The sequence below is a fragment of the Pelmatolapia mariae genome, linkage group LG18 (genome assembly GCF_036321145.2).
Source record: "Pelmatolapia mariae isolate MD_Pm_ZW linkage group LG18, Pm_UMD_F_2, whole genome shotgun sequence".
NCBI classification, from domain to species: domain Eukaryota; kingdom Metazoa; phylum Chordata; class Actinopteri; order Cichliformes; family Cichlidae; genus Pelmatolapia; species Pelmatolapia mariae.
In genome coordinates, this window is record NC_086243.1 from 15,773,303 (window position 1) to 15,797,624 (window position 24,322).

The 24,322-nt window shown below is 39.9% G+C and overlaps 3 protein-coding genes across 4 annotated transcripts; 2 read left to right on the forward strand and 1 right to left on the reverse strand.

Moving 5' to 3' along the window:
• The first annotated feature begins 8,257 nt into the window (after positions 1-8,257).
• parla (presenilin associated, rhomboid-like a) lies at positions 8,258-13,024 on the forward strand. Of its 2 annotated transcripts, none has more exons than XM_063462589.1 (10): positions 8,258-8,364; positions 8,946-9,129; positions 9,242-9,346; positions 9,461-9,593; positions 10,821-10,916; positions 11,000-11,149; positions 11,481-11,551; positions 11,632-11,733; positions 12,351-12,448; positions 12,870-13,024. In XM_063462589.1, the coding sequence occupies exons 1-10, from the start codon at positions 8,285-8,287 to the stop codon at positions 13,012-13,014; spliced, it is 1,164 nt and encodes a 387-aa protein (XP_063318659.1). In that variant the 5' UTR covers positions 8,258-8,284; the 3' UTR covers positions 13,015-13,024. The 2 variants fall into 2 exon arrangements, with proteins under 2 accessions (XP_063318659.1, XP_063318660.1); XM_063462590.1 differs by having other exon boundaries at positions 11,096-11,149.
• Positions 13,025-14,595: 1,571 nt separating this feature from the next.
• Positions 14,596-19,169, reverse strand: extl2 (exostosin-like glycosyltransferase 2). The gene is made up of 6 exons (XM_063462591.1): positions 19,026-19,169; positions 18,194-18,642; positions 18,027-18,097; positions 17,828-17,943; positions 15,260-15,719; positions 14,596-14,703 (listed from the first exon to the last, which is right to left on the reverse strand). Exons 1-5 carry the CDS (start codon positions 19,049-19,051, stop codon positions 15,317-15,319), a joined length of 1,065 nt encoding a protein of 354 aa, XP_063318661.1. The 5' UTR covers positions 19,052-19,169; the 3' UTR covers positions 14,596-14,703; positions 15,260-15,316.
• Positions 19,170-19,362: 193 nt separating this feature from the next.
• zgc:110366 (uncharacterized protein LOC550476 homolog) lies at positions 19,363-24,322 on the forward strand. Its single transcript, XM_063462599.1, has 9 exons — positions 19,363-19,450; positions 19,587-19,687; positions 20,392-20,640; positions 20,828-20,929; positions 21,196-21,287; positions 21,877-22,059; positions 22,160-22,219; positions 23,692-23,808; positions 23,898-24,322. Exons 2-8 carry the CDS (start codon positions 19,612-19,614, stop codon positions 23,785-23,787), a joined length of 858 nt encoding a protein of 285 aa, XP_063318669.1. The 5' UTR covers positions 19,363-19,450; positions 19,587-19,611; the 3' UTR covers positions 23,788-23,808; positions 23,898-24,322.

Here is a 24,322-nt window from a genome sequence, read left to right on the forward strand (position 1 = left end):
GAAGAGAACAATCAAAAACCTTCCATCACAAATAGTGATGTTCTTGACTTGCCCTAAAATTCATATGCCATAAATAAAGCTAAGCCAGTTCTGTATTAACTGAAATTCAAATTTTACTTCCAGTGCATCATATATGCTTTAGTTATTTGGAAATGCAATGGACGCTTCAAATCAAACACTAGCTACACTGTCTATCTGTATTTAATTTTCATTTTGAAGTAGAAATTAAGGCATTACTTGTTTTTAAAATATCATATAAATAGTCAGCAGTGATGCATAATATAGTGTAATATAGTACATCTTTGGCTGAGGGTAAATAATAATAGCATATATGTTGTTTTTGTAAGCTGCTTTGACAGCAACACAATAACTTTATTCTACCAGACAAAACTTTTGCATAAACTACAGATGCCAATAAATCATTTCTGTGTGGAAATCTATTGCCATCTCTATCACTAAATATTACAACAATATTTATTAACGGGCAGTTAAAATAACCTATACAAAGATAAACAGTCACAGATTTGAGAAGATATTTAAATTCACAAAACCCCAGAGACACTGCTGATGGTTATTACTATTTGCTGAAATTCTAGTATTCTGCAAAGCTTAAAGAAACAGTGCTTCTCAAATCAGCACTGTTTCAAAACTGTTTATGGTTGCATCAAGTAATGCTGCCAAACACCTTTCTGCTGAATGACAAGTGTGCAAACTTGAGGTTAGGGGCTCAATTTGACCGTAGGACAGCAACAACACACTTGTGGCAGATTGCACAGAGATAACTGAGATTTTTGTATTTATTCATTATGATTTCTTTATTTAATTACAGGCATGTGGGTGGCAATCACTCAAAGACGCCTATTGTTTTCAGCTTTGCGTTGATTGTTTTGGTCACATCTAAAGCAAATTAACACCCACCAAAGCATCCATGTAAACGCAATCATCAGCATAAAACAACATTTTTATACAAGCACCATACTTAAGTTGAGGGACCGTGAGCTGATGTTCTACTTTATATGAGATCACACTTGGTCAGGGAATCGACCCATGCCATGCACAGAGAGAAACGACAATAGCATCCAACACATGTCAGCATAAAAAACTACAACCAAACAATGCAATCACTTAATGGTGGTTGTAACTGCTTCATTAGGTGATGAACACTAGAGATCCCAGAGTGGGTTGAAAAAGGTTTATACTCTAAATCAGGGATGTCAAACATAAGGCCCGGGGGCCAGAATCAGCCTAGCAAAGACTCTAGTTCAACCCACTGGACAGCTTTGGAAAATATGAAGGAGGATATAAATTTTGACTTTAAACGTTAAATTTAATAAATTTTACAGACATTCATAATACACCAGTGTAATCAAGTGCTAGATAAACCATTACATGAGAGAAACGATCCTGTATTTCCTGTATCTACTACAAAAAATAAATATTTTTTACGGTGTGTCACCAGTAAAATAAAGAAATAAAATAGGACATTTTCTGCAAGTTAACAAATAACTTTCACTATCTTTCATTTATTTTAAAAATGTAAGCCCAAAGACTTGTGCTGACAGATTTCTTTCAATAATTACAGCAGCATATCTTTGTCAAGTAAAAGAACCTCACACTTCGTTTTCTTATATTGATTTTTACCGTTTTGGCCAACTTAAAAACAAAGTAGGCTGTTTGTGGCCCACGATGTAAGATTAGTTTAATATCTGTGCTCCAAATGATGTAAGTGGAATCTAAACTGTGCACTTGGCATGAAACCTGCTGTTCCCCACTACTTTTATAGGCTTTTTTGCTATGTTACCACACTTTGCTTTAGAACAACTCTGAGCGAAACAGGCCAATGTGACCCTGCCTGAAGGTTACCCTACTTAAACAAGGGCACTCTGTTCCTAATCCAAATATATTTTACACAGGGAACACCCCCCTTTGTGCTTTAACCCCCATGTGTCTTTAAAAAAAACAAAAAAACACCTCCACAACATAAAGACAATGAAGCACATCACTGTTTAGAGTGAAACGCCTTTAAGGGCATCTAGCTTTTCAGGGAGCAGACTCAGCATCCAGCAGGTGTAAACTGCAGCCTCTCTACCCATTACTGATAAAGTTGAAAAGCTTTGTCAACAACACGCATGCTAATCGTTCAGGGCACACTGCCGCCGCTGCACGGAGAACAGCAGAGCAGTCGTTTCACCGCAAAAAAAAAAAAAAAAAAAGTGGAGAGGCAGCAGTTTTTGTCTAAATCAGCTGACAGCACTGATAGAGTAAAGACGCTAGGAGAAGGGAGACCAAACCTTTTACAATGCGCAGCAGCCTGCTTGAAAACAACCAAAGCCTAGAGTAATATTTACACTGGTTCTATAAATGTATATGTGCACTGCATATGTGATTTGCAGTCCTTATAATGTTAAATTATAACCAGTGCTGGGGAGTAGGGTGCACACTGGGGTTGCAGAGTGTATGCTTGGGGTGACAAAACTATAAGAGGCAGTAGACTGAGCGAGAGAGTCTGGATACAGCAGTAGCATCGCCCTGCAGCACTGAACCATGTGGTGAGGATGTGTGGTTGGTTAAGGCGTGTGCAGGATATCTTGCGCATCCACTGGGTCAAATTCGTGCCCATATTCAAAAAGTGTATTTTTTTTCTTTTTTAATTTAGAGTTTTTGTTTGGCTTTTTCTGACGTTGCGCAGTCCGTGCTTAAATAGTCCACTCCATTAAACACTGCGTCTGAACAACTACCCAAGCAAAATGTGCTCGTAAATTATTCATAAAGAAGCACGTGGAAGTTTCTTACCGGCGTTTTTGTCACCCATGTCCTCTTGTGGTGCCGAAGTTGGATACTGCCGATGCGGACTATGCGTTCGCCTTGTGCGCGCTCTCTTCTTCCGTCAGGACAGCTGAGAAGAGGGAGGCAAGTTGGTTGTTTCAAGTAAGCCTAATATTATTTTCAATTGTATTTTTTTTTCTTTTTTCCCCCCAAATGAGATTCTTCTAGGACCCCTACTTGGCCGGAGACACACCGAGTGCAGAGCTCTCGAGTGAGCTCACACTTCGGTGCTTCTGAGAGTTTCTGAGTAAGGTGGACTGATGGCTCAGGTAAAGAGTGAGTGAGGGAGGGGGGTGGGACTTTTCAGGAGGAGATGCAGAGTGTGCATTGTGCCTTGATGCAGAAATGATTTGGCATGCAGCAGAGAAATGGTTATAATGAATGAATTGTTTTATAGGACTAGTTCTGCCTTCTCGTCTGTTCATCTGTCCTTAACTCCAAAGCAATCGACATAGCAACCAAGCTGCCCTCTTTTTTTTCTTTTTTCTTTTTTTTTTTACTGTTTTTAGGGAGATTGTTTTATATACATATCAAATTTTTATACCTTCCTGCAAAAGAAAATGGAAATTATGCAGGAATATTTTCACTGCAAATGAATATTTCAGGGTTTTGTTTCGGTTTTTATATATTTATTTATTGGGACCATTTGAGAGCAAATGTAGTGCTATAGCACCCCATAAATTCAATTCTCTTTCATATTTTGAACGGATCTCTGCAAAATTAAGAGCCCCTCCCTCCCACAGTTGCTGACCACGTAATGTACATGTTGTACTTGTTGCAAAGGTATATGATATTTTTGCTGAGAGACATTAATATTTAATGAATGAATCAGATCAATAACTGTGTCCTGAGCATTTGACGCTTTATTGTGCCTATTATTTGATTATACTGCAGCAGAATTATGATAGATACACAGAACAGTGAACACAAAGGCTGTGCATTCAGAGTGAGCTGTTTCAGTGTAAACTAGTGTTGTGTAATGAAATCACATCATCATGAACTGCCAGGACAGATATGTACACAAAGGCACAGTCTGTGAGTAAGAGTACGCTGCTTTCACCTTTATTCAAGTGCCGCTCTTGTTCTGTGATGAGTGTTTTTTTCTATCCCTTGTTAAATAAAAAAGAAACACACACACAAACAGATTTGTTGTATTCCTATTAATCAGTAGGAGTACTGAAAGGTTGATGTTGTTGTGTTTTGTTGCTGTCCTCTGTTATTTTGTGCAAAACCAACATCAGCACTGAAATCCCGAGTCTTCAATTCTCACAGCATGATTCTGTCTATCAGCCGAAGGAGAAGAATACCACAATCCTGCACTGAGTCTCAAAATGTATGCAGTAAAAAAAAAACAGAAAACAACTAGTGTGGTATTATCTAACTGGTCCATTGATCAGTGTCTTGGAAAGCGCCCTGTCAGCACTCTGATGGGACGCTATGACAACAGCTAGAGTTTCCTCTGATGGTATAAAAAGAATGAGCTGCTGGTATAAGATGTTTCTAGCCTTTGAGCTGTAATAGAAACCTGAAGGCCAAATGACGTTCCGCGTCATGCCTGTAGCTCCAAATCACAGTGCAAAGCCGGGAGGTTGAATGTCAGAGTAGCTTTAATATTTTCTCCATGTGGTCACAGTTGCAGTGGCACGAGAGGCCGTCATACATGAATGAAAAGTTGCTCTGATTTCAGACGTTATGCTTCCTGTCACATGTGCCGAGGACTGGCTGCCCTGCTGCCAACACAGGCGAATCCTGGCGGGCGTCAGTTCACAGCAAATCAATGAGAGGACCTGAAAGAGAACACCTTTCTCTTTCGGGGGGGGGGGGGGGGGGGGGGGGGGGAGAGACTGCATTGATCAGAAAGACACATAAAGTCTTCTACAGATTCAGTGAAAGCTTTGTATGTGTGTTCATCTCTTTAATGAAAATCCAAATGAGCAACAGCTTTAAGTTTACTCTTTGACACCTGAAATATTCTATATTCTCACCCTCTTTTTTTTGTCTACTCTCTTACCTCTCCCTCCTCTCCCATCCGGTCTCCCTGCCTGTCTCCTATCCCTTCCTTCCTCTCCTTTCTTCATCTCTCCTCCCCTAACTCCTCTCTTGTGTATCTCTGTGTCCTCCCCTGCCCCAGACCTGCACCCATAGGATATCATCTAACTTGGCAGTGTGTCCTTGCCCCATACAGTGGCAAAGGCATGCTGCTGTCCCTGCCTTTGTACACAATATCTTTGTCCTGAAACAGCTACACACCCTGTTCCCTCTGTATGACTATATAATTTTCTTGCAGAAGTCAGATTGTATTATAATGTACCCAGGAGATGCATTGTCTGCTTCACTTAAGATGAATCGCTTGTGTGCCCCATCAGTCCTACCTTTTAACTCTTTTTCTGGCTTTCTCTGTGCAGTATTGTGTAGAGCTAAAACAGCCCAGCAAGTGCAGATATTGCATCGGAGGAGAGCTCTCCTCTGCAGACACTGCAGTGCAGCCTTCCCGCTGCAAAATTCTCCCTTCTTCACCTATTTCTGGAGTCAGTGGCTGGCCTGGGAGAAGTTTGTGGAACTTGTCCAGATGCCAATAGCATCACCTAATGTCATCAATATTGCTCAGTTACTGTCCACGTTTTACAGTGCTTCTTGTTTTCATGAAGGCAAACTTTTGTGTATTTATAATTTAATTGGAAAAAATTGGATTTTTTTGAAAGGAAGAGGTAAGGAAGTCTTTCATTCAATGTTTTGCTCATGTGAAAGCCTAACATGTTAATAGCTGTAGCAATCATTAGGGAAATTCTTTAAGCAGGCTCTGAAAATGTTAAATAAAAAGACAAATTCATAGAGTCATTGTCACCTATTCTCTTAATTAGTTCAATACAGGATAGGATTTTGAAAGACTGTTAGGTCCATAATGTTTTGGACAGTGACACTGCTTTTGTAATTTTACCTGTCACCACAGTGCATTTTAATTCAGACAATCAAGCTGTGGTTAGGGTGCAGACTTTCAGCTTTAATTTAACGGGTTTAACAGAAGTAATGTATTAATTATTGGGAAAATACATCCACTTTTATACACAGTCCAGTGTTTTCAGGGGCTCAAAAGCAACTGGATAAAGTAAGGTCATTTTAAATATAAGGATACATTTTAGTACTCGGATAAAAATCCTTTGCTGTCAGTGACTGCCTGAAGTCTAGAACCCATGGACGTCAGCAAAGACTGCTTCCTCCCTCGAGATGTTCAGTTGCTGCTTGTTTGTGAGTCTTTTTGTCTTTAGTTTTGTCTGCAGTAACTCAAAATCACACTCTGTTGGGCACTAACTCTGCCACTGAACAATATCCATCCCATATCTTTGCCTCGAGAAACTCTTGGGTTGCTTTTGCAGTATGCTTTGGGTCATTATCTATTTGCAATGTGAAGCATCATCCAATGCGGCATTTGTCTGAATCTGAGCAGAAACCTGTACACATCCACAGAATTCATCCTCCTGCTTCTATCAGCAGTCACACGAACACTGAACACCAGCAGCAATTACATTGCCTCCACGGCGTTTGAGAAATAATGTGGTACATTCCAGCGCATGAGCTGTCTCTCTCCTTCGCTATACTTTTCTCTTCCCATCATTCTGATTCAACTTCATCTTGGCTTCTTTTGTTAAAGATGAAATGCACAATGGCTCTTCAGCATGTCATTGGTGGCTTATTATTTTCAACCTAAAGTTGTGAGGTCAATGTGTAGTAACTGCTCCAATACAGTTCTCTTCATCTTGTTCATCAATACTGTTGAAAGCAGTCAGTTGATCCAAAATGCTGCCACGAGAGTACTGACAGGGACAAGAAAGAGAGAGCATATTTCTCCTATACCGGCTTCTCTTCATTGGCTCCCTGTTAAATCCAGAATCTAATTTAAAACCCTTCCCATCACATAAAAGGTCTTGTATAATCAGGCCCCATCTTATCTTAATGACCTTATAGTGCTGTATCACCACAGCAGAGCACTTTGCTCTCAGACTGCAGGCTTACTTGTGGTTCCTAGAGTATTAACAGTAGAATGGGAGGCAGAGCCTTCAGCTTCCAGGCCCCCTGCTCTCAACTCTTTTCACTCTCCATGTGTTTATACACCTCTCTGCATTTAATTATGAGTTATTATTAATCTCTGGCTGTCTTCCACAGCGTGTCTTCCTCTCACAGCGTGAAGCGGTTGCATCACGAGGCTGCCCCTTCCTGAGCCTGGTTCTGCCAGAGGTTTCTTCCTGTTAAAAGGGAGTTTTTCCTTCCCACCTTTGCCAAAGCGCTTGCTCACAGGGTGTTGTCTGATTGTTAGTGTTTCCCTGTATTATTGTAGGGTTTTTACCTCACAATATAAAGCGCCTTGAGGTAACGGTTGTTGTGATTTGATACTTTATAAATAAAATTGAATACTGCTGAGTGAGTGCATACATCGGCGTAACTTTGTGCTGAACATTGAGGGAGTCAAGATCTCTGTGTAAATAAATAAATAAATCTGGGTAAATTCCCAGATGATTAAACATGCAACTATTTTGCTGGTAATAACTGAAATGAATAAAGAAAATCAACAGCCTATTTATGCAAGATAATTCATAATTTTATCGGGGGGTTATATTGGTTGGGTCTGATTATTGGGTGGGTCATAACCCCCCTGGAAATTAGTGGCTTTTCTGCAGTTCCCTCATTTTCATGTCACCTACAGATCCTTGCTGTATGTGTCAGACACTGGAGTCAGCTGTAAAGATAGTACAGTGAATATTATTGCCCTGAAATGTAGTTAAATAAACACAAAAGACGGAAAGTATAACTACCACAAACTATAAATTATATTTTGATGAAGCACTATCTTTACTGGTTAAAAATCAGTGCTGTGGATAGGCATCCAGAAGTATGAGATACTCACACTGGAGTAAAAAACTGTTTTACTGTTAAATTGTTAAATTTGCGGATATTGTAGCACATCCCATCACAAACAAACAAACAAAAACTGAATAGTTGCTACACGTGTAACAATTTAACCACTGTTGAAAGCGCTTTTGTTCTGACAAATCTGTGCGTCAATGCGCCACTAGAGGGAGCTGATTATACCAAACAAAAGAGACGCTAACAGAGGCCTGTGGAGTATTTACTGTTGCACAGCTGAACGGTTATGGCAAAATAACCTTCTATTGTATTTATAAGCATGCAAGGATTTTGACCCTTTGGTGTTGTGCAGCTCTGTGTCCACCCAATAAAAATCAAACTGACAATACTAACGCCACAACTAAATATAAGATAACCAATTTAAGTTAAATAGATACTGTGAACCGAATGTATATAGTCAGACACAGCGCAAGAGCTGCCTGTAGATGCAGAATTATACAACCAAGTTACAAATGTTGGCTTTTACATGAGTCCGTGAACGCAGCATCAGCTACAGTGTGGTGGTGGGACGGGCTTGAAGCGGAAGGTCAACACAATCATGGCGTGGAGAGGATACGCGATAAAATGGGCCAAAACAGAGTTCGTGAGATCCCAGAACACCACTCCACGAAGCTCCAGGTGAGCAAACACAAGGTCGCTGTGGTCGCAGCGTCTGTCTGCACAGGCGTAACACTGACAGGATGTGTGTGTTTACTTCTCCACCAGCCGCAGCCCGTGCTTACCTAACTGTTCCGACTGTCATTGCAGGGAGATCCACAAAGCTGAAGACAGCTTCATGTTTCATTTGCTTACAGCCGTAACCTGCGATATCGAAGCGTATACGAATTACTGTAGTCTTTCTGTTTTTCAGTAAACGAACTGAGTGCCTCAAACAGCATGTCGTGCTTTTATTATTGATACTGATACTAACAATAAGTAGTTATGGAGCCACTGTGAGGCATGCTACCCGTGTAGATTTATACATTGTGGGTCCTTGGATTGTTCTCAGTATTATTAGCTTTTATTACGGATGCATTAATTTTTTTGTAACTCTACAACCAGCAGTAGCTGTAATTTTACAACAACAGCAACAAAAAAGGAAAATTAGTTTTCAAAGCAGGACTTTTATGTTCTTCCCCTAAACTGAACATTGATTTTATACTTTTTTGTGTATATTTCAACAACTGCCTGCTTTAAAAGCTGCCTCCTTCTCCTGGCAGTCTTAACCCCTACAACCAGCAGAGGTGTGGATTTCGTCGGGAGGCCAAAAGGCCAGACATAAAGAAAAAAAATGCCACGCAGGAAACAAACACCTCAGCCACTGAGGCTGGCACCCCGGTGCCCCAGCCTCCTCCTAAAGTCCCCAGGCCGACACTTTTCACACCGCTGATGTTCACAGTAGGGGTAGGTCCCCCCCCAGTTTTCTACTGCTGATGTGTAGTGATGAAATGGATGCATGGTACACTGATGTTTGGGACAGTAGAGTGCTTCTGGCTGTTTTCTGACTCCATTTCAGTTTACAGGCTGCTCCTTTGGTGCGGCGGCCATTCTCCAGTATGAGAGTCTAAAGTCAAGACTTCAGACTGCAAAAGATGAAGAGAAGTCAGAAAAAGACATGCAGGTGAGCACTTTGATGATCCACATTATTGCACATCTCCTCTGCTTGCAGATTGCATTACTGGTTTGATTTACAAGCTGCTCACAGAGACTCTGTGAACCTTCCACATGTTCCCAGGGCACCCAGGACATGGCATACTGGCACGACTGGTGGAACCAGCTGTCCAGCTTCCAGCGACAGCTCATTCTCCTGGTGTCCATGGTGGATGACTTCTGGAACAGTTTCACAGAGGGACAGAAGACTGTCATTGGTATTATTTTACACAGTCAACATCTTTGCAGTGTGTGTGCGGGGGTGGGTTTTGATTATCGATTTTCCGATTTAAAATCGATTCTAGCTTGAATAGTGTGATATCGATTCATTAAAATCCTGAATCGATTTTTAAATATAAATGTATTTTGTCTGAAACGCCAGAATCTCAGGATAAATCTCACAAAATTTTGACAACCACCAAACAGCTAAAACAGTAAATGAGAGCAGGTACACGGATTCTGCACAAAGACGTAAACAGAGCGCGGACCCGATGCTTTCTCGCCCGATGGGACGTACACGGACACGCCGTCGGGGCTGAAAGCCGACAGCTCACTCATTTTGATGCGTCTGGTCCGCGCTTTGTGTTTAAATCTTTTATTGTGCTAGATTCTGAAGCTGCAGGTTTTGTGTCTCTCCAACCAAAGTTGATTGAACCAGCCGCAAAAGAAGATCCAAACTACGCTTCACATAAACATCATCATGAATTCCTTCTTACTTGCTGTTTTGCCTCCACCACAATAAAATCATACTTCATGCACAGCTCTCTCTCTCTCTCAGTGTACTTTAAGTACAGTTTCCCATTCACTTGCTTATTACCTACCAGTCTTTTACAGTGCTGTCGGCCGCTGTGTTTTTTTTTTTCTTTTTTACTTAAATGACTTCCGACAAGAAAGCCGCATTTTTGGTGTTCAATACTGAAGAAATTTAAACTTTTTAAATTACGCAAAATTGCAAAATGCTTAACTGTATCTCTAATAGAAAGCATCAGGTAATGTTCATATGTTGATTCATGGTTTTCTTCAGTTTTTATTCTACTGCAGAATATTTTTAAGGTTATCTGCTATAAAAAGTCAGGCCAGGAAAATCGCCTTCATGTTTTTCTGTGTTTTATCCTCTGTTACTTTGACACAAAGGCATCTGCTGTGATGCTCACACCTTTGATAAAGTCTCACAAGTGTCAGCTTTCTTTTTATAGATATAAAATATGGATATGTACTGATTAGTGATCAGAATTATAATATTTCTGACTGTCTGAGGCAAAATTTCCCCCGATTCAAATCGAATGGAATGGAATCGATTCGGGACCTTGTGCTTGTAAATCGGAATCAAATCGATTCTAGAAATCAGTGACGATACCCAACCCCATGTGTCTATTTTTTTTGTTTTTTATTTATCACTTTGCATTTTTTCATAGTTGGCACCTTTATTTATTAATTTTTTCTAGGTATTATCGCACTAAATGCCGCAGTCCTCTGCTGTTGGCGGATCCCTTCAATGCAGAGAAGTATGCTTAAGTACTTCACGTCCAACCCAGCCTCCAGTGAGTTCACCTGTGCTACACGATCATGTCCTCTTTGTGTTTGCAGTGTGTGCATTTTTTTCCCTCTCCTCTTCCTCTTCCAGAAACACGCTGTCTTCCCATGGCCCTGTCCTCCTTCAGTCACTACTCCATCATCCACATGGTGGCTAACATGTATGTCCTATGGATATTCTCCTCAGGGATCGTCTCTCTTTTGGGGAAAGAGCAGTTTCTTGCAGTTTACCTGTCTGCTGGTGAGTCAAATAAAGCACACAACTGGAGTCTGATAACATTTATTAAATCTAAACACAATACTTGAATATTTTTAACATTAGTGTTTAATCCAGGGTGGATAGTTTAATGATCTCTTTGCTTCATGTTTGACTGAAACTGGCTGTTATCCCATCCATCATTTATTACAGCACAAAAACTTAAAAAACAAAACAAAACAACCTTATTTTAATTTTGGGACACTCAAACTTTTAGGGCCTTTCAGTATTATGCATGGCTGATTATTGAGAATATAGGTAACAGGAAGTAAGAAAGGCTACCAAATGTTTGTTTTTCAGCTGTATGTGTTTTCAGGTGTGGTTTCCACTATGGTCAGTTACACATGTAAGGCAGCCACCGGGCGTCTCTATCCATCATTAGGGGCGGTAAGATATTTGCTAAAATCCATTTTAAAGCTCAACTCAAATGAAGGACGGCTGTGATAGTAACTGTTTTTGATCCACAGTCCGGCGCCGTCATGGCAGTGCTCGCTGCTATCTGCTCTAAGATGCCAGAGGCCAAGCTCGGCATAATCTTCCTTCCCATGGTCACTTTCACAGCAGGAACAGTAAGTGCTGCACACTTCATATTTCCTACATACACTCACTGGACACTTTATTAAGTACACCTTACAAGTGCTCGATTGGAATCCATATTGCCTTCAGAAATGCCTCAGTTTTTCATGGCACTGATTCAACAAGGTGACTACAGTCAGCTCATTGTCATGTTCAAGAAACTAGTTCGAGATGATCTGACCTTTGTGACATGGTGTGTTATCCCGCTGGAAGCAGCCATCAGAAGACCTGCACACTGTAGTCATAAACATATGAACATGGTCAGCAGCAATACTCAGGTAGGCTGTTGTGTCTAAATGATATTGTTTTTCCAATCTTTGGTTGTCCTATGGGAATTGTAGCCTCAGTTCTTAGTTGACAGGAGTGGCACCCACTGTGGGGTTCTGTTGCTGTGGCCCATCTTCTTTAAGGTTGGACATGTGCATTCAGAGATGCTCTTCTGTCTACCTCGGATATAACGAGTGGTTGCTCGAGTCGCTTTTGTCTTCCTTCCCATTTTTGCTGCAGGAAGAGATGCGAGTGTGCATGGACCAAATAAAAAGGTACATGTATGAGTGACTGTGGAAGTATGCATGTCACTGAATGCAGCTTTGCCTTTGTTTATATTTAGGCTCTGAAAGCGCTAGTTGCCATTGATACAGCAGGACTTCTGTTGGGATGGCGGCTGTTTGACCATGCAGCTCACCTTGGCGGAGCCCTCTTTGGAGTGTGAGTCAGGTCTTATTTTTCCAAGGTTCCAAGGTTTATGAAACTGTCTTAATCCCAAATCTGATTACTTACTTTTTCTGGAGGGTTTAACTGTTTTCTTAGACTTACATAAGCAGACAGATTTTGCCCAGTTTTTTTAATATCCTGCTCTCATAACATGGCCCAAGTGTGAAAATTGTGGTCATGTGACAGCTGCAGATGTAGTCACAAATACAGCTTAAAGCCCGTGGAACATATCTAATATTGTTAAAATGTTGTTTTGAAGGCTTTGTGCTTTTGAATTCAGTTATGAAAAAAGAATCCAATGATTCTGCACTGCTTTGATCAGTCTAAATCCTTTCATATGTCTTAATGTGGCCTAATGGGAGCATCTTGTTCTGCTTTCTCCACATTTTACCGTGCCATGCATCTCTTCATACAGGTGGTATGTGGCATATGGTCATAAACTCATCTGGAGGAAGAGGGAGCCCCTTGTGAAGTTGTGGCATGACATTCGTTCACCAGGCAGCCGAGGTTCCAGGCCTGGACGTGGACCCGGGGGTGGTGGTGGTGGACCAACATCATAAGTCCCTGAAATTCTTGTGAAAGAACTGGAACCCATCCAAAAGAATATGCAAGGACACTTTTATCCAGTGACATGGAGTGGACTGTTATTAATAAATAAATCTAGTTTTCACATCCAAAGTTAGTAAAGAGCATTTGCTGATTTAATGCCTTGCAAACTTGAAATTTAAAAGCAGGTGAAACTTCATATCTAGCGCTGCAGTCGAGATGTTTACTTTGTAGACTTTAAGCACCTGTTATGCTACCGGTAATCTGTAACTCTGCTACCTCATTTAGTCATTTTCCACCAACGCTTTGCCAAATCTCAAACTGGTTCTACACATTTACACCAACAAAGAATGGTGGCACCACAAAAATCAGTCTCCTAACACTTGGATTCAGTGATTTGAGAAGCAATGGGAAGACATTACTGCAAGTAATTTACCACTAATTTCCAAATGTAGCATTCAGATTTGGCCCTGTGTGACACTAACGTCTGATATAGTATGCAAAATTTCAGTTCTGACACTTGCCAAAATATGGCCATCGACCAGCACCAGACTAGGCACATTACTGGTGGAAAACAGGTGTTAGTAATCCAAAGCTAAAAACCTTAATGGCCATGTTTTTGTGTTCATGTTGTTCTGGAAAACTGCATTAGCCACTAGACAAAAGAACAAAAATTCCACATTAGAAAACAAAGAATTTTATTGTCTGATCCTTCTCCTCTATTAACACTCTCATTCAAACTATTAGCTTTACATTGAGAGAAAATAGAACAAATAAGCATATCCAATGATTTTAGATAAATGGGCACTCCCACTTATACCTACCAATGTAAATAATACATTTGGTAACAAATCTCTTTATCTGTCCCCTCTTTTACAGTAAAGTGGCCAAGTCACTTTTCAAAAAAAAAAACAAACCCTGCAGTGTAACTATTTTGGTTAGAAATATTTTTCTCACAGCAGAGTAATATGTTTAAAATTAAAGCTGTGACAAAACTATTCATGACAATATAAGTTTTGTTGGAAGCGTTTAATCTATAGTTGGCACATATGAGAATTTGGAACAAAGATACCACGACTCATGGTGCCAAAACACACTCAGTTAATTCTTCAGATGCCGACATCTCCAGATTACTACCTGAACTCATACAGTGGGGGAAGTATTTCACCCCCTGCTGAATTTGATGGGGGGGTTTTTTCTGGTTGATATTCTGTCTTTCTCCATTAAAATACCACTGCCATAGAAAATTAGAAACTGTTCATTTCTTTGTGAGTGAGCAAATTTACAAAATTCAACAGGGAATCAATTATTTTCACCATTATAATAATGATTTCATGCCCTGAGAAAACATTTTATTTATCAAATCACATTCCTGTCCTGGACATAAAGAGTCACTGTTAAATGCTTTTCACAATTCCTTTTTATTCAGATACGTTGGTGGAAAGTTTTTTTTTTGGTTAAATACAACTACAGCATACCTACATCTTATGACAGTCTAAATCTGTTACTAATAAAGCAAGTTAAGTTGTCAAAATGGATCAAAGACTGACACTTTTTTGGCTTCAAGGTAACTTTAAGGCAGTTCCTGGTAAACAATACAGATTAGCTTATCAAATATGAATATCTCATCAGACAAGGGCAAGTGCAGCAAATTCTTCTAACAATCCTCGCTGTCCAAAAATCAGGCGTCCATCACTGTCGGGCTGTGAATGAGAAAACTGCTCAGAATCCTAAAACTCAAAAGAGTAGGCTAAAAATCAAAGAGGTACAATGGGATTAAAGTTTTCATTTTTTAGTTTCCAGGCACAGTTCTCTCTCTCTCTCTCTCTCACACTCACACACACACACACACACACACACACACACACACACACATGTCTGGTTTGCTATCCTCGTGGGGACATCCCATTGACATAATGCTTTCCCTAGCCCCTTACCCTAACCCTAACCATTAAAAATGAATGCCTAACCCTAACCCTTACCCTAAACCTAACCATAACCTAATTGTAACCCTGACAGTAAAACCGCATTTTGAGTGTGAAAATTGCTTTCAACCCAGAGGGGACCTGGATTTTGGTCCCCACGGTGCAGAAAGTCCCCACCAGGATAGTAAAAGTCAGATTTTGGTCCCCACCAGGATAGTACGAACCCGTACACACACACACACACACACACACACACACACACACACACACACAGAGTTAGATAATTCAAACTTATCCTCCATCCTGTCACATGATGTTAATCAAACAGACTTACCAGAACACTATATCTCATCTACTTTTTATCCAGAGCAATCAGTAATGCAGCACTTCCTCAGCCCCTGCTTTTGTGGTTTGCATAACTGGGGAAGCCAAACTGGGAGACCATCAGGTTGGAGAAGGAAAGAGGCATAAAGCCATAGATCTGTGTCAACCTGTTCAGGCAGTAGGACCTCTGGAGAAGGTGTTCGGGACGATGCCACATCCCCTGGTATCCACTGCTGGCCTCCTTTTCTAGGTTGCGGAGGTCCACGGGTTTGATAAAGACCCCAGAGGCTCTGTTCATTTTGCCCAACTTTGATTGTTTTCTTAAATACAGAGCTACGGCAAAGTTCATGGCAATATCGTCACAGTTCTGTGTTTCATCCACTAAAGCATGCACTGCTTGAGGCTGGTCCTGAAAGAGCTGCAAATAGCGGTGGTGGAAGAAGGCAGCACCAATTAACACCATGGAGTATCTGCAGGGAATGCAGGGAGATGGAAGCTTAAAAAACAAAGTACACCTAGCCAGAGGCCTGTACTATGAAGCAGGATTAGTGGCGCAGCAATGCAAATTCAGGGTTAACTCTGCATTTTCAGCAATACGATGGTGATTCGCTGCTGTGGAAATTTATACTTAGATAATGCAGGTTGAAAGAAAAACAGCTGCTGTTTAGTTGTGTCTAAGAATCTATATTTATTACTCATCATGGAAAGAAGACTTTAGAGACTCATGAAAAACATTAGACCCTCTTACTATCTGCTCAGAGTGGCTCGGGGGATTTTACAGCAATGTTATCACCATTTTCCAGAAAGCTAAGTGGACAGAATTTATCTAAATTTCAGGAGTGGTACCACACCTCCATACACATCCCTTCCAGTTCTCCATCAATATATGACCCTCCCCAGCACTACAAGCTGTTCATTCTCATCTTTGTGCCCCATCCTCCCTTCCCTTTTTTACAATTCATTCACTTCTCATTAGCACATGAGGATCTTCCCAGCCTGGGAGCCATCGCCAGTCCCCCCTGAGGCCTTCCCCAAACTGCAGCCTCAATTCATCCTCAAGCCATTTATTTACTAGGAATGCTGTCAAACCTAAAATGAGAATGTGGTCCCAGCTAGTGAATTGGTCAGTAGGAAGTGACGTTTTATCTCTTGATCTCAAATCTCAAATATAACCTGCTCCACAACTGGTTAGGTCTGCAGCACATATTCTCAAGGTAAACTACCCCTTAAGAAATGAACCCTCTTCATAAACCAGGGTTTATGCCAAAGCTACCGGAATAAGCCTTGGATTTTCTCATGTTCAACTCAAAGTCAACAAGTACAAACTCACCATCTACTGACCAATCGTTTCTCTGGGAAATGGTGCCACCATTCCTGGAACACATGTCGGACATGTCCACGGACAGCTAGCGTCTAAAGGAGCAACTTTATTTCTATTTCTAAAATGATTTTATTGTCTTCCACGCCTTTATAATGTGAATATACACTTGCAAGCATGCCATGCCTGTCTTTAATTTATATTTGTATATATTTTCTTAACTTGCACTCAAGCCATTAAACACCACCACCATAGTTTCAGCTGAAAAGATAAAGTTCAAATTGTTTTCTGCACATTTAAGCATTGATATAACAGATTATCCTGTGTCTTAAGGATAGCACTACAGTACTGAGAAGTCTGTTAACTCACACAGATGGCATTTTTGCCAGATTTTCTTCCTGGCTTCAGCTTAGGCTTTATAAATATAATAGTGCTTTTCCATTCATAAAGCCTATTTAAATTGTATACTTGTAATCTCACGCTACTGTTTTGGCAACACGTGTTGCTCTGAGCCTGTACTGTACACAGCTTAACATTGCCTGGTCTGACACAGTTTTAACTTCCTTCCTAAAATCAGGTCGCTCAGATCGGTTAGATCTGCCCACGTCTGTGATTGGTCAGAAGTTGCCTCTTTCATGTGTTCATGCTCACATGAACACATGACAGACTGGTAAACCTAGAGTGGACCTATTAAGTTTATAACCACTTTCTTGTGACCGCTTAAAGCTGATTTAGACTTCTGCTGTGGATTTTTGATGTAACCCATATGAGTGGCTGACGTTACTGCCAGCAGTCATGCTTGTCCTTGGCGCATCATTCGTTAATTACCTTGTGGTCATGTCCCAGTGTTTTATATGCCGTGCCAACAACAATACAAACAAAATTCTGGGACTTTTCTTTCCCACATGGTTCCCCACTATTTGTTGTGGCCAGTTTTTGTTCCAGAGGCAAACATATGTCCCGTCTTTGCACATTACCTCACATCCATTCCAAAAGCTTTGGCAATCTCCCTGCACGAATTTTCTGACATCTGTGAATCCTTATAGAAATGCTATGATCATTATTCTTTATACTAAGACATGATTGTTATTCTCTCACTGATATGTTTAAAATTAAACACAGAAGTATACTGATGTACACTGATGTAAAAATAAGTGAAGCCACATAAGCAACAAACATTCTGGGTATGTCAAGCATGCTTCATAGTACAGGCCCAAATAACATGCAGGGTATGTGGACAAAAACAAACAAACAACCTACACGTCACCTCCTGCTGTTTCTGGATCCTGCAGCTCAAAGCTGCCATAGCTGTACACTCCTGCTGCCGTTGAGACATGTTTCCTCGGTACAAACCCAACAATCTGGTCTGGAAATTGCTGTGGAACCCAACAGTAAAACAACTTAGGGTTTGCCAGCTAAAATCTGCAGTTAAATTTTCCAAGTTTATGATACTTATTACCTTCCAGACAGAAAACGCAAAACTGATGTCAGGTACACTGATGAGAGTGTCATCATCCAGCATCAGAACAGCTACAGGAGCAGAACAAAAATACTATTGTTCACTGACTAAAATGTATTTAAATATAACAAATAATACATACGGTGCAAGCTGACAAATGTACTGACCATCAGTATCAATTTCAGGGAATGGTTGTAGTCTGTTGCGCATTCGGTTGCTGGTCTGCTCCTTGAAGACTACCTGGACCGGATGAGGCCCCAAGGAGCTCCACAGCTTTGCAGGTGTCTGCTCTCCAATGTTGTTCCATACTATGATAATTCTCTGAAGATGAGGTACTCCCTGGTAATGGTTTAGGAGTTTGAGCAAAACGTCTGTGCGGTTGTAAGTCTGGATGATGATGGTAAACTTCTCCTCCTCCCCCGAGCTGTCAGCATGGTGAACCTGTGCGGGATTCTGCTTTTGCGGTGTTGCCCTTCGTAGCACCTCCAAGATGCCAACACCTCTTTGGTCCTCAGCAGGTGGCAGCAGAGCTGTCAAGACTACACCAACCAGGAGGATCAGCAGAATTGCCCAAAACAAATAGGTTCGTCTGAGCCCAAAGCAACAACGGGGCAGCCTGCACACAGATTTGCAGTATTTATTAATATTTCCATCTCAGCTCCAGTTTAAAAGAAAAAAAAATCAATATATGCAGTTTCTATGAATAATTTGTTGTATTCTAAGCAGAAATTAGTTAATCTATGGCCTGTGATAAATGTTAGGATTATATGACATCCATAACTAAACATGCAAGATGAAAAATAAATCAATTAAGCCATCTTGGGTATCCGAAATGACAGCTTAGCTTGTGCAAGTAGTTGCACTGATTTTAGCTAACTTTAACGTGATTTTAGCCCAGCGTTTGTTTTGAACACAACGGTTTAGTCGGCTCTCTCGTAACATATCTAGCCTGTTACATTTTGACATATTCTATTTTTCTTTCTAGAAAGGAGAACTCACCTCATTTTTGTTGGCACTACAAACATTTAACCCCTTTCTTTCAAACGGTCGCCATGTTGGCTGACTTTCTCCAAAGAGTGTACAAGTTAAGAGCGGTTCCAATTTAACACCCGCCGTAACTTATGGTACTCAACAGCCACGCAGCTATTTTATTATAGAGAAAATTTCTTGTTAAATGAATATTTTTTCTTACTCATTATAAATACATTTTCTACGTTACAACCTCGTAAATATATTTTCACTCGCGTATTTCGGCTTTCTGATGAACAGTCGCCATGTTTGTTCAGCGAATGGGCTTGATTTTTAATTCAGGGGCATATCTTCGCCTGTACAAAAATGTTAATAATAGTTGGTCTAAAGTGAAAGGGAGGTTCAACTAAATTAAAAATTTACAAAACCAGTCTCGCCTTGTGGTTACAACAAAGGTAAGTTAATCTTATGCACTGTTAAAGAAAAAAAGTGTACTAATAGTATTATTTTTTTGGAGAATAGCATATGTTAACACATATGTTAACGAGGAATGACTTTCCTTGTTAACAGCAAAATATCACGTTTTTCCAGATTGCTCAGCTCTGGTGAAGTGAACATGCCGTTGGCGTCGGTCCTGAACTGTCCTACAGTACCACTTTCCAATGGTCTGCAGATCCCCGTGCTTGGTTTGGGTGTGTTTTACTCTGGCAGTCACTGTTTTTAAATCAGCTAGCACAAACCTTTTGTAACGAAGCATTATGCAATCCTAGGACACAGTGATTCTTAACTGAATCGGTTAGTTTAAAAACTTTTAAGTAATGCAGTAGGGAAGTAAATCCACAAGTAAAACTGACACCTATCAGGTTTTAATTCAAGAAAAAATATGTAGTGTTACTGTTCGCTAGTTTATCCACCGGCAAACGTTTGGTCTAATTCCTCCAATACAATTGATACTACTAATAAATAGTTGCGTACAAAAAGGGGTATTTCAGTATCCTTTAATCCAGGATATGTGGATATTTTGTATGTATTTATACCTTTTATGAATACACTGTATATTTGTGTCAGCGCTAATACGCCGTCAAGTTTGAATTAAACTACATAACACTATAATTAAAATGTCTTCTAGTGTATTTTACTTTATATAGCAACCATTTGCTCATAGTACGCTTCACTCTTGTATAGTATTTTGTCTTTTTAATTTGTACACTATTTTATCTTATTTATTTTTCTGTTTTCATGTTTCTAATATGTCTCTAATTCACCTTTTCTTTCTGACCTTTGTGCTGCTGTAACATGTGAATTCCCCCAGTGTGGGAATAATAAAGTCTATATTATAATAATCACCATTGTTTTTTTTAAATGCATAAATGTTGTGTGTTTTTCTCTTTGCCAGGCACATCACATAATGGTGGTTACGCCCACGATGCAGTTATGTATGCCCTCACTGAATTTGGCATCCGCCACATTGACACAGCAAAGCGTTACGGCTGCGAGGCCGAATTGGGTAAAGCTGTCAGAGAAAGTGGGCTTCCACGAAGTGATCTGTGGCTCACGAATAAACTGTGGCCCGGCGACTATGGATATACAGCTGCAAAAAAGGCCTGCCTGGACTCCTGCTTGGAGATGGGGGTCGAGTATTTTGGTATGCCGTCTGATTGATAAAGTTCAAAACAGTTAAACAGTTTTCTGGGATGTCACTGCAGAACAAACGTCTTGAATAAACCTGTGATGGCTCGTGATGTAGTTTAATTAATCCTTGTTCACCAACACTGAATGCAGTTTGCTGTCTTTTGTTACATCATGACCTCTAACCCCTGTTGTTTTTAAAGATCTGTACCTGATGCACTGGCCAGGGTCAAAGACACCTGGTGGTTCCAACAGGGAGATGAGAGCTGAGACCTGGAGAGCTTTGGAAGAACTTTATAAGGAAGGTAAATGCTAAATGCATGGTATTAACTTAGAGATAAGGGATTAGCTTCATGGATGACATCAGATTATCAGAATTACCATACAATGCAATTATTTCTTTGTACTATCTTAATTTTATCCTCAGGATATATGTTCATAATTTCATTAAAAGACTAGCTTCAGTTTTACAGCTGGATAATCACTGAGGTAGTGATGATAATACATATCACTTAATAGTAGTAAAAGAGTTTATTTCACAAAGCATACATATCTCTGTTTGCCAATATAGGTGTGTGCCGTGCTATTGGGGTCAGCAATTTTCTGGTCCACCACCTGGAACAGCTGAAAGAAGACTGTACTGTGGTGCCACATGTTAACCAGGTAGTTTTATCTATTTAGCATTTATTTATGCTAGAATCTGTGCAAAGATACTCAGGCTGACTTTCTTTAAGATGGCTTAGTTGTGAGACATATAAAACAGAAGGGAAGATTGACATATGTATGTAAGTGAAAGATCTACTTTTCAGTATGTATGATAATGTATTTGTGAGAGTTTTTAGTGGGTCAGCCACAAGTGTTTTGAGTTGTGTTTCTGTCGTCTTGCACCTTTAAAGTAGTTTTCACACACATAGTAATATTTTTCATTAATCACCTTTCTGATTATTACCTGCATCTAATCTCTGCTTTGATGGAAGAATTATCCTAATCCTCATCCCTCCTCTTATGTGGTGTTCCCCAAGGGTCAATTCTTGGTCCATTTTTCTTATTTTTGTTGGTTTCCCTTGGGGCAGATAATCCATAAGTACAATATTAATCTATGCCCGGTTGATTTGCAGTAGCGCTAAGATTTTTTTCCCCATACGGCTTTTCTTCTTGATATCCTGAATGTTTAGGAGAAAAGCGGTGGATGCCATAAAACTTCCTTCAGCTCATTGACTTTATTGTTTTATATGCTGTTTTAACCGATCAGGTTGAGTACCATCCTTTCCAGCAGCCAAATCACCTGATTCAATACTGTCGTCAGGAGGGAATTGTGTTTGAAGGGTACAGTCCTCTGGCCAAGGGTCAAGTCTTCAACAATCCCACTGTTCTCCAGATAGCGGAAAAGCACAGACGCACGCCAGCTCAGATCTGCATCCGCTGGAGTATTCAGGTTGTCACGCTCATCACATGATTTCCATCCCTGGTGTGAAAATATTGTGTCTACTGAAATTCTAAATATTCTTGAATATTTTCAATTTTGTGTTTCTAAGAACGGAGTTGTGACAATACCAAAATCGACCAAAAAGAAGAGGATACAAGAAAACTGTGAAGTGAGTTTAAAGATCATTCCATACTTTCTTGAACCCTTTAAAAAAGTCTACAAAATGAAAAAACAAAATAAAAGTTCATGTTGTGATCGAACATTATTTCAAATAAAGCTTAGCTGTAGCCTAAGTTTATGATAAGTTTAAAATGGTCTCTTGACAAGACAGTCAAAATCATGTCTTCATCTAAACCCAGTTACAACACCGTGCAAAGGTCTTGAACCACCCTTAATTTCTTTATATTTTGCCTTTAAGGAGCCAGCTTTCTGAGGTGGTTTCAGAGTTTTCCTTTGGGCACTGGCTGTTTTTACACCCATTTTTAGTCCAGTCCTTGTACCTGACCATTTTCAGAGGAATAAATCATTCAACACAAAAAAGGCAGCGAACTCAAGGGGTGAATCAGTGCTGTCTCTACACATAGAAACACAGAGAAAACTTGGTAAAGAACCAATTTTAAATTGTATCTTTACGCACTTTGTTACTGGCAGCCTGTTTGTTCCAATTTCTTTAGTCTAATCTATGGAAAATGCCAAACACAGTTGACAGATGTAAAAATTTTACTACAACAGGGTGATTCAGAAAGAGCTATTAGTGGAAAACTTGCAGCACTGTGTGCAGTGTGTCCTTAAAAATATTAAGGAAACAGGACAAATGGAGGACAAAAGAAGTTCTTCTGCAGCAGAAGAAAAGTATCTTAAGAAACAGGAAAAAAGCAAAGACCTGACAGAACCTGAGAGATGCATCTGGTTCATCTACTGTTCACTAAAGCTTCGTCAGAAATGGTCTCAGTGGAAGGCTGGCTGTTAAGAAGCCATTCTTAAGGGAGGAAAACAGGTAGTATGCCACATTACACAAGAACTGGACTTAATGTCAGTAGCAACAGGTCTTATGGAGTGATGAATCCAAATCTGAAAGTTTTGGTTCAAATAATTGTCAGTTTATGCAAAGGTCAGGAGAGAGGTACGATACTGATTGTGTACGGCCATCTTTAAAACACGGTGGAGGCTCTGTCATTGTTTGCGCCTGCATTTCAGTCAGTTTTGTTGGGGACCTTGTTAAAACTGATGGATTTAGTGATGAATTACGAATGGAAAATGTATGGAATTATTAACATTTTTCTAAGAAAATATACAGATTTTTTTAAAAAGGAGGTGGCTCAAGACTTTTACACAATAATGTGCCTTGTTTGGTAGCTTCCACTAGAGGTCATCATAATAAACTTATGCATCTGGCTTAACTGAGGTTTACAAAATGTAAAGTGATCTTGACAAGTTAAATAGTTTAAATAATGGCATAATATGTCCATCTTTCCAGTCAGATGACAAATGAAAAATATAGATGCATAATAACTTCTTCTGCAGTTTATCATCACAACTGAGAGAAGTCAATCTCACTTTTAATGCCACAGGTATTTTTGTTTTTCATATTATCCTTTTCCTCTTCTTATCTTCCTCTCTCACACACACACACACAAACAGGTGTTTGGATTCCAGCTGGAGGACGAGGACATGGCTGCTTTAGGAAGCTTGCATGATGGAAGACATGTTACTTGGGATCCAACAAATGTGGAATAAGAATAAGTGGGAAGATGGAGGGTATGTTTGTCCATGAACTGGTGATGGCTGAGTGAGCAAGTTATCTTGATTTGAATATGTTCTTGGTTAATTATTTTTCTTTGTGACAGGTTTCCTGGAAATAGATTCGACTGTGATGTCAAAGTTTATTGAGCTACATCTTCAGATAATGTGTAGACAAACACGAAGGACAAAACCATTCCAAGTGCCTTACTTTATAGAACTGTTGATTTATTTTTTGTGATATATATATAGTAAGAAAGGTGTTGTAAACGCAGATAATGATATCTTTACCTTCCCAGAAACGTGGTTGTGATTGTGAGCTTGACTTGAATAAAATCTATTTTCACATTCAAAATCAGGGAAGGGATCAAGTGGTTTCTAAGACGATCGTATCTATGGTTGCAGTATATAAAACAACTAAACTCAAGGCTGTGACCTTTCATTGCCCCTTTTATTGCCCCTCTTCTCCGCAAATGAAATCTTTGGTTTACTTCAGCTGTAAAATCTATATGTACCAATAAAAAAATGAATA

Coding starts and splice junctions, on each gene's coding strand:
- parla (XM_063462589.1), top strand. CDS start 8,285: ATGGCGTGGAGAGGATACGCGATAAAATGGGCCAAAACAGAGTTCGTG. Junction 8,365..8,945: donor ACCACTCCACGAAGCTCCAG/GTGAGCAAACAC, acceptor TTCTCCTGGCAG/TCTTAACCCCTACAACCAGC. Junction 10,917..10,999: donor CACGTCCAACCCAGCCTCCA/GTGAGTTCACCT, acceptor TTCCTCTTCCAG/AAACACGCTGTCTTCCCATG.
- extl2 (XM_063462591.1), bottom strand. CDS start 19,051: ATGTTTGTAGTGCCAACAAAAATGAG. Junction 18,643..19,025: donor GTAGTGCCAACAAAAATGAG/GTGAGTTCTCCT, acceptor ATCTGTGTGCAG/GCTGCCCCGTTGTTGCTTTG. Junction 17,944..18,026: donor TTGCGTTTTCTGTCTGGAAG/GTAATAAGTATC, acceptor TGGGTTCCACAG/CAATTTCCAGACCAGATTGT.
- zgc:110366 (XM_063462599.1), top strand. CDS start 19,612: ATGCCGTTGGCGTCGGTCCTGAACTGTCCTACAGTACCACTTTCCAAT. Junction 19,688..20,391: donor GATCCCCGTGCTTGGTTTGG/GTGTGTTTTACT, acceptor TCTCTTTGCCAG/GCACATCACATAATGGTGGT. Junction 22,060..22,159: donor GCATCCGCTGGAGTATTCAG/GTTGTCACGCTC, acceptor TGTGTTTCTAAG/AACGGAGTTGTGACAATACC.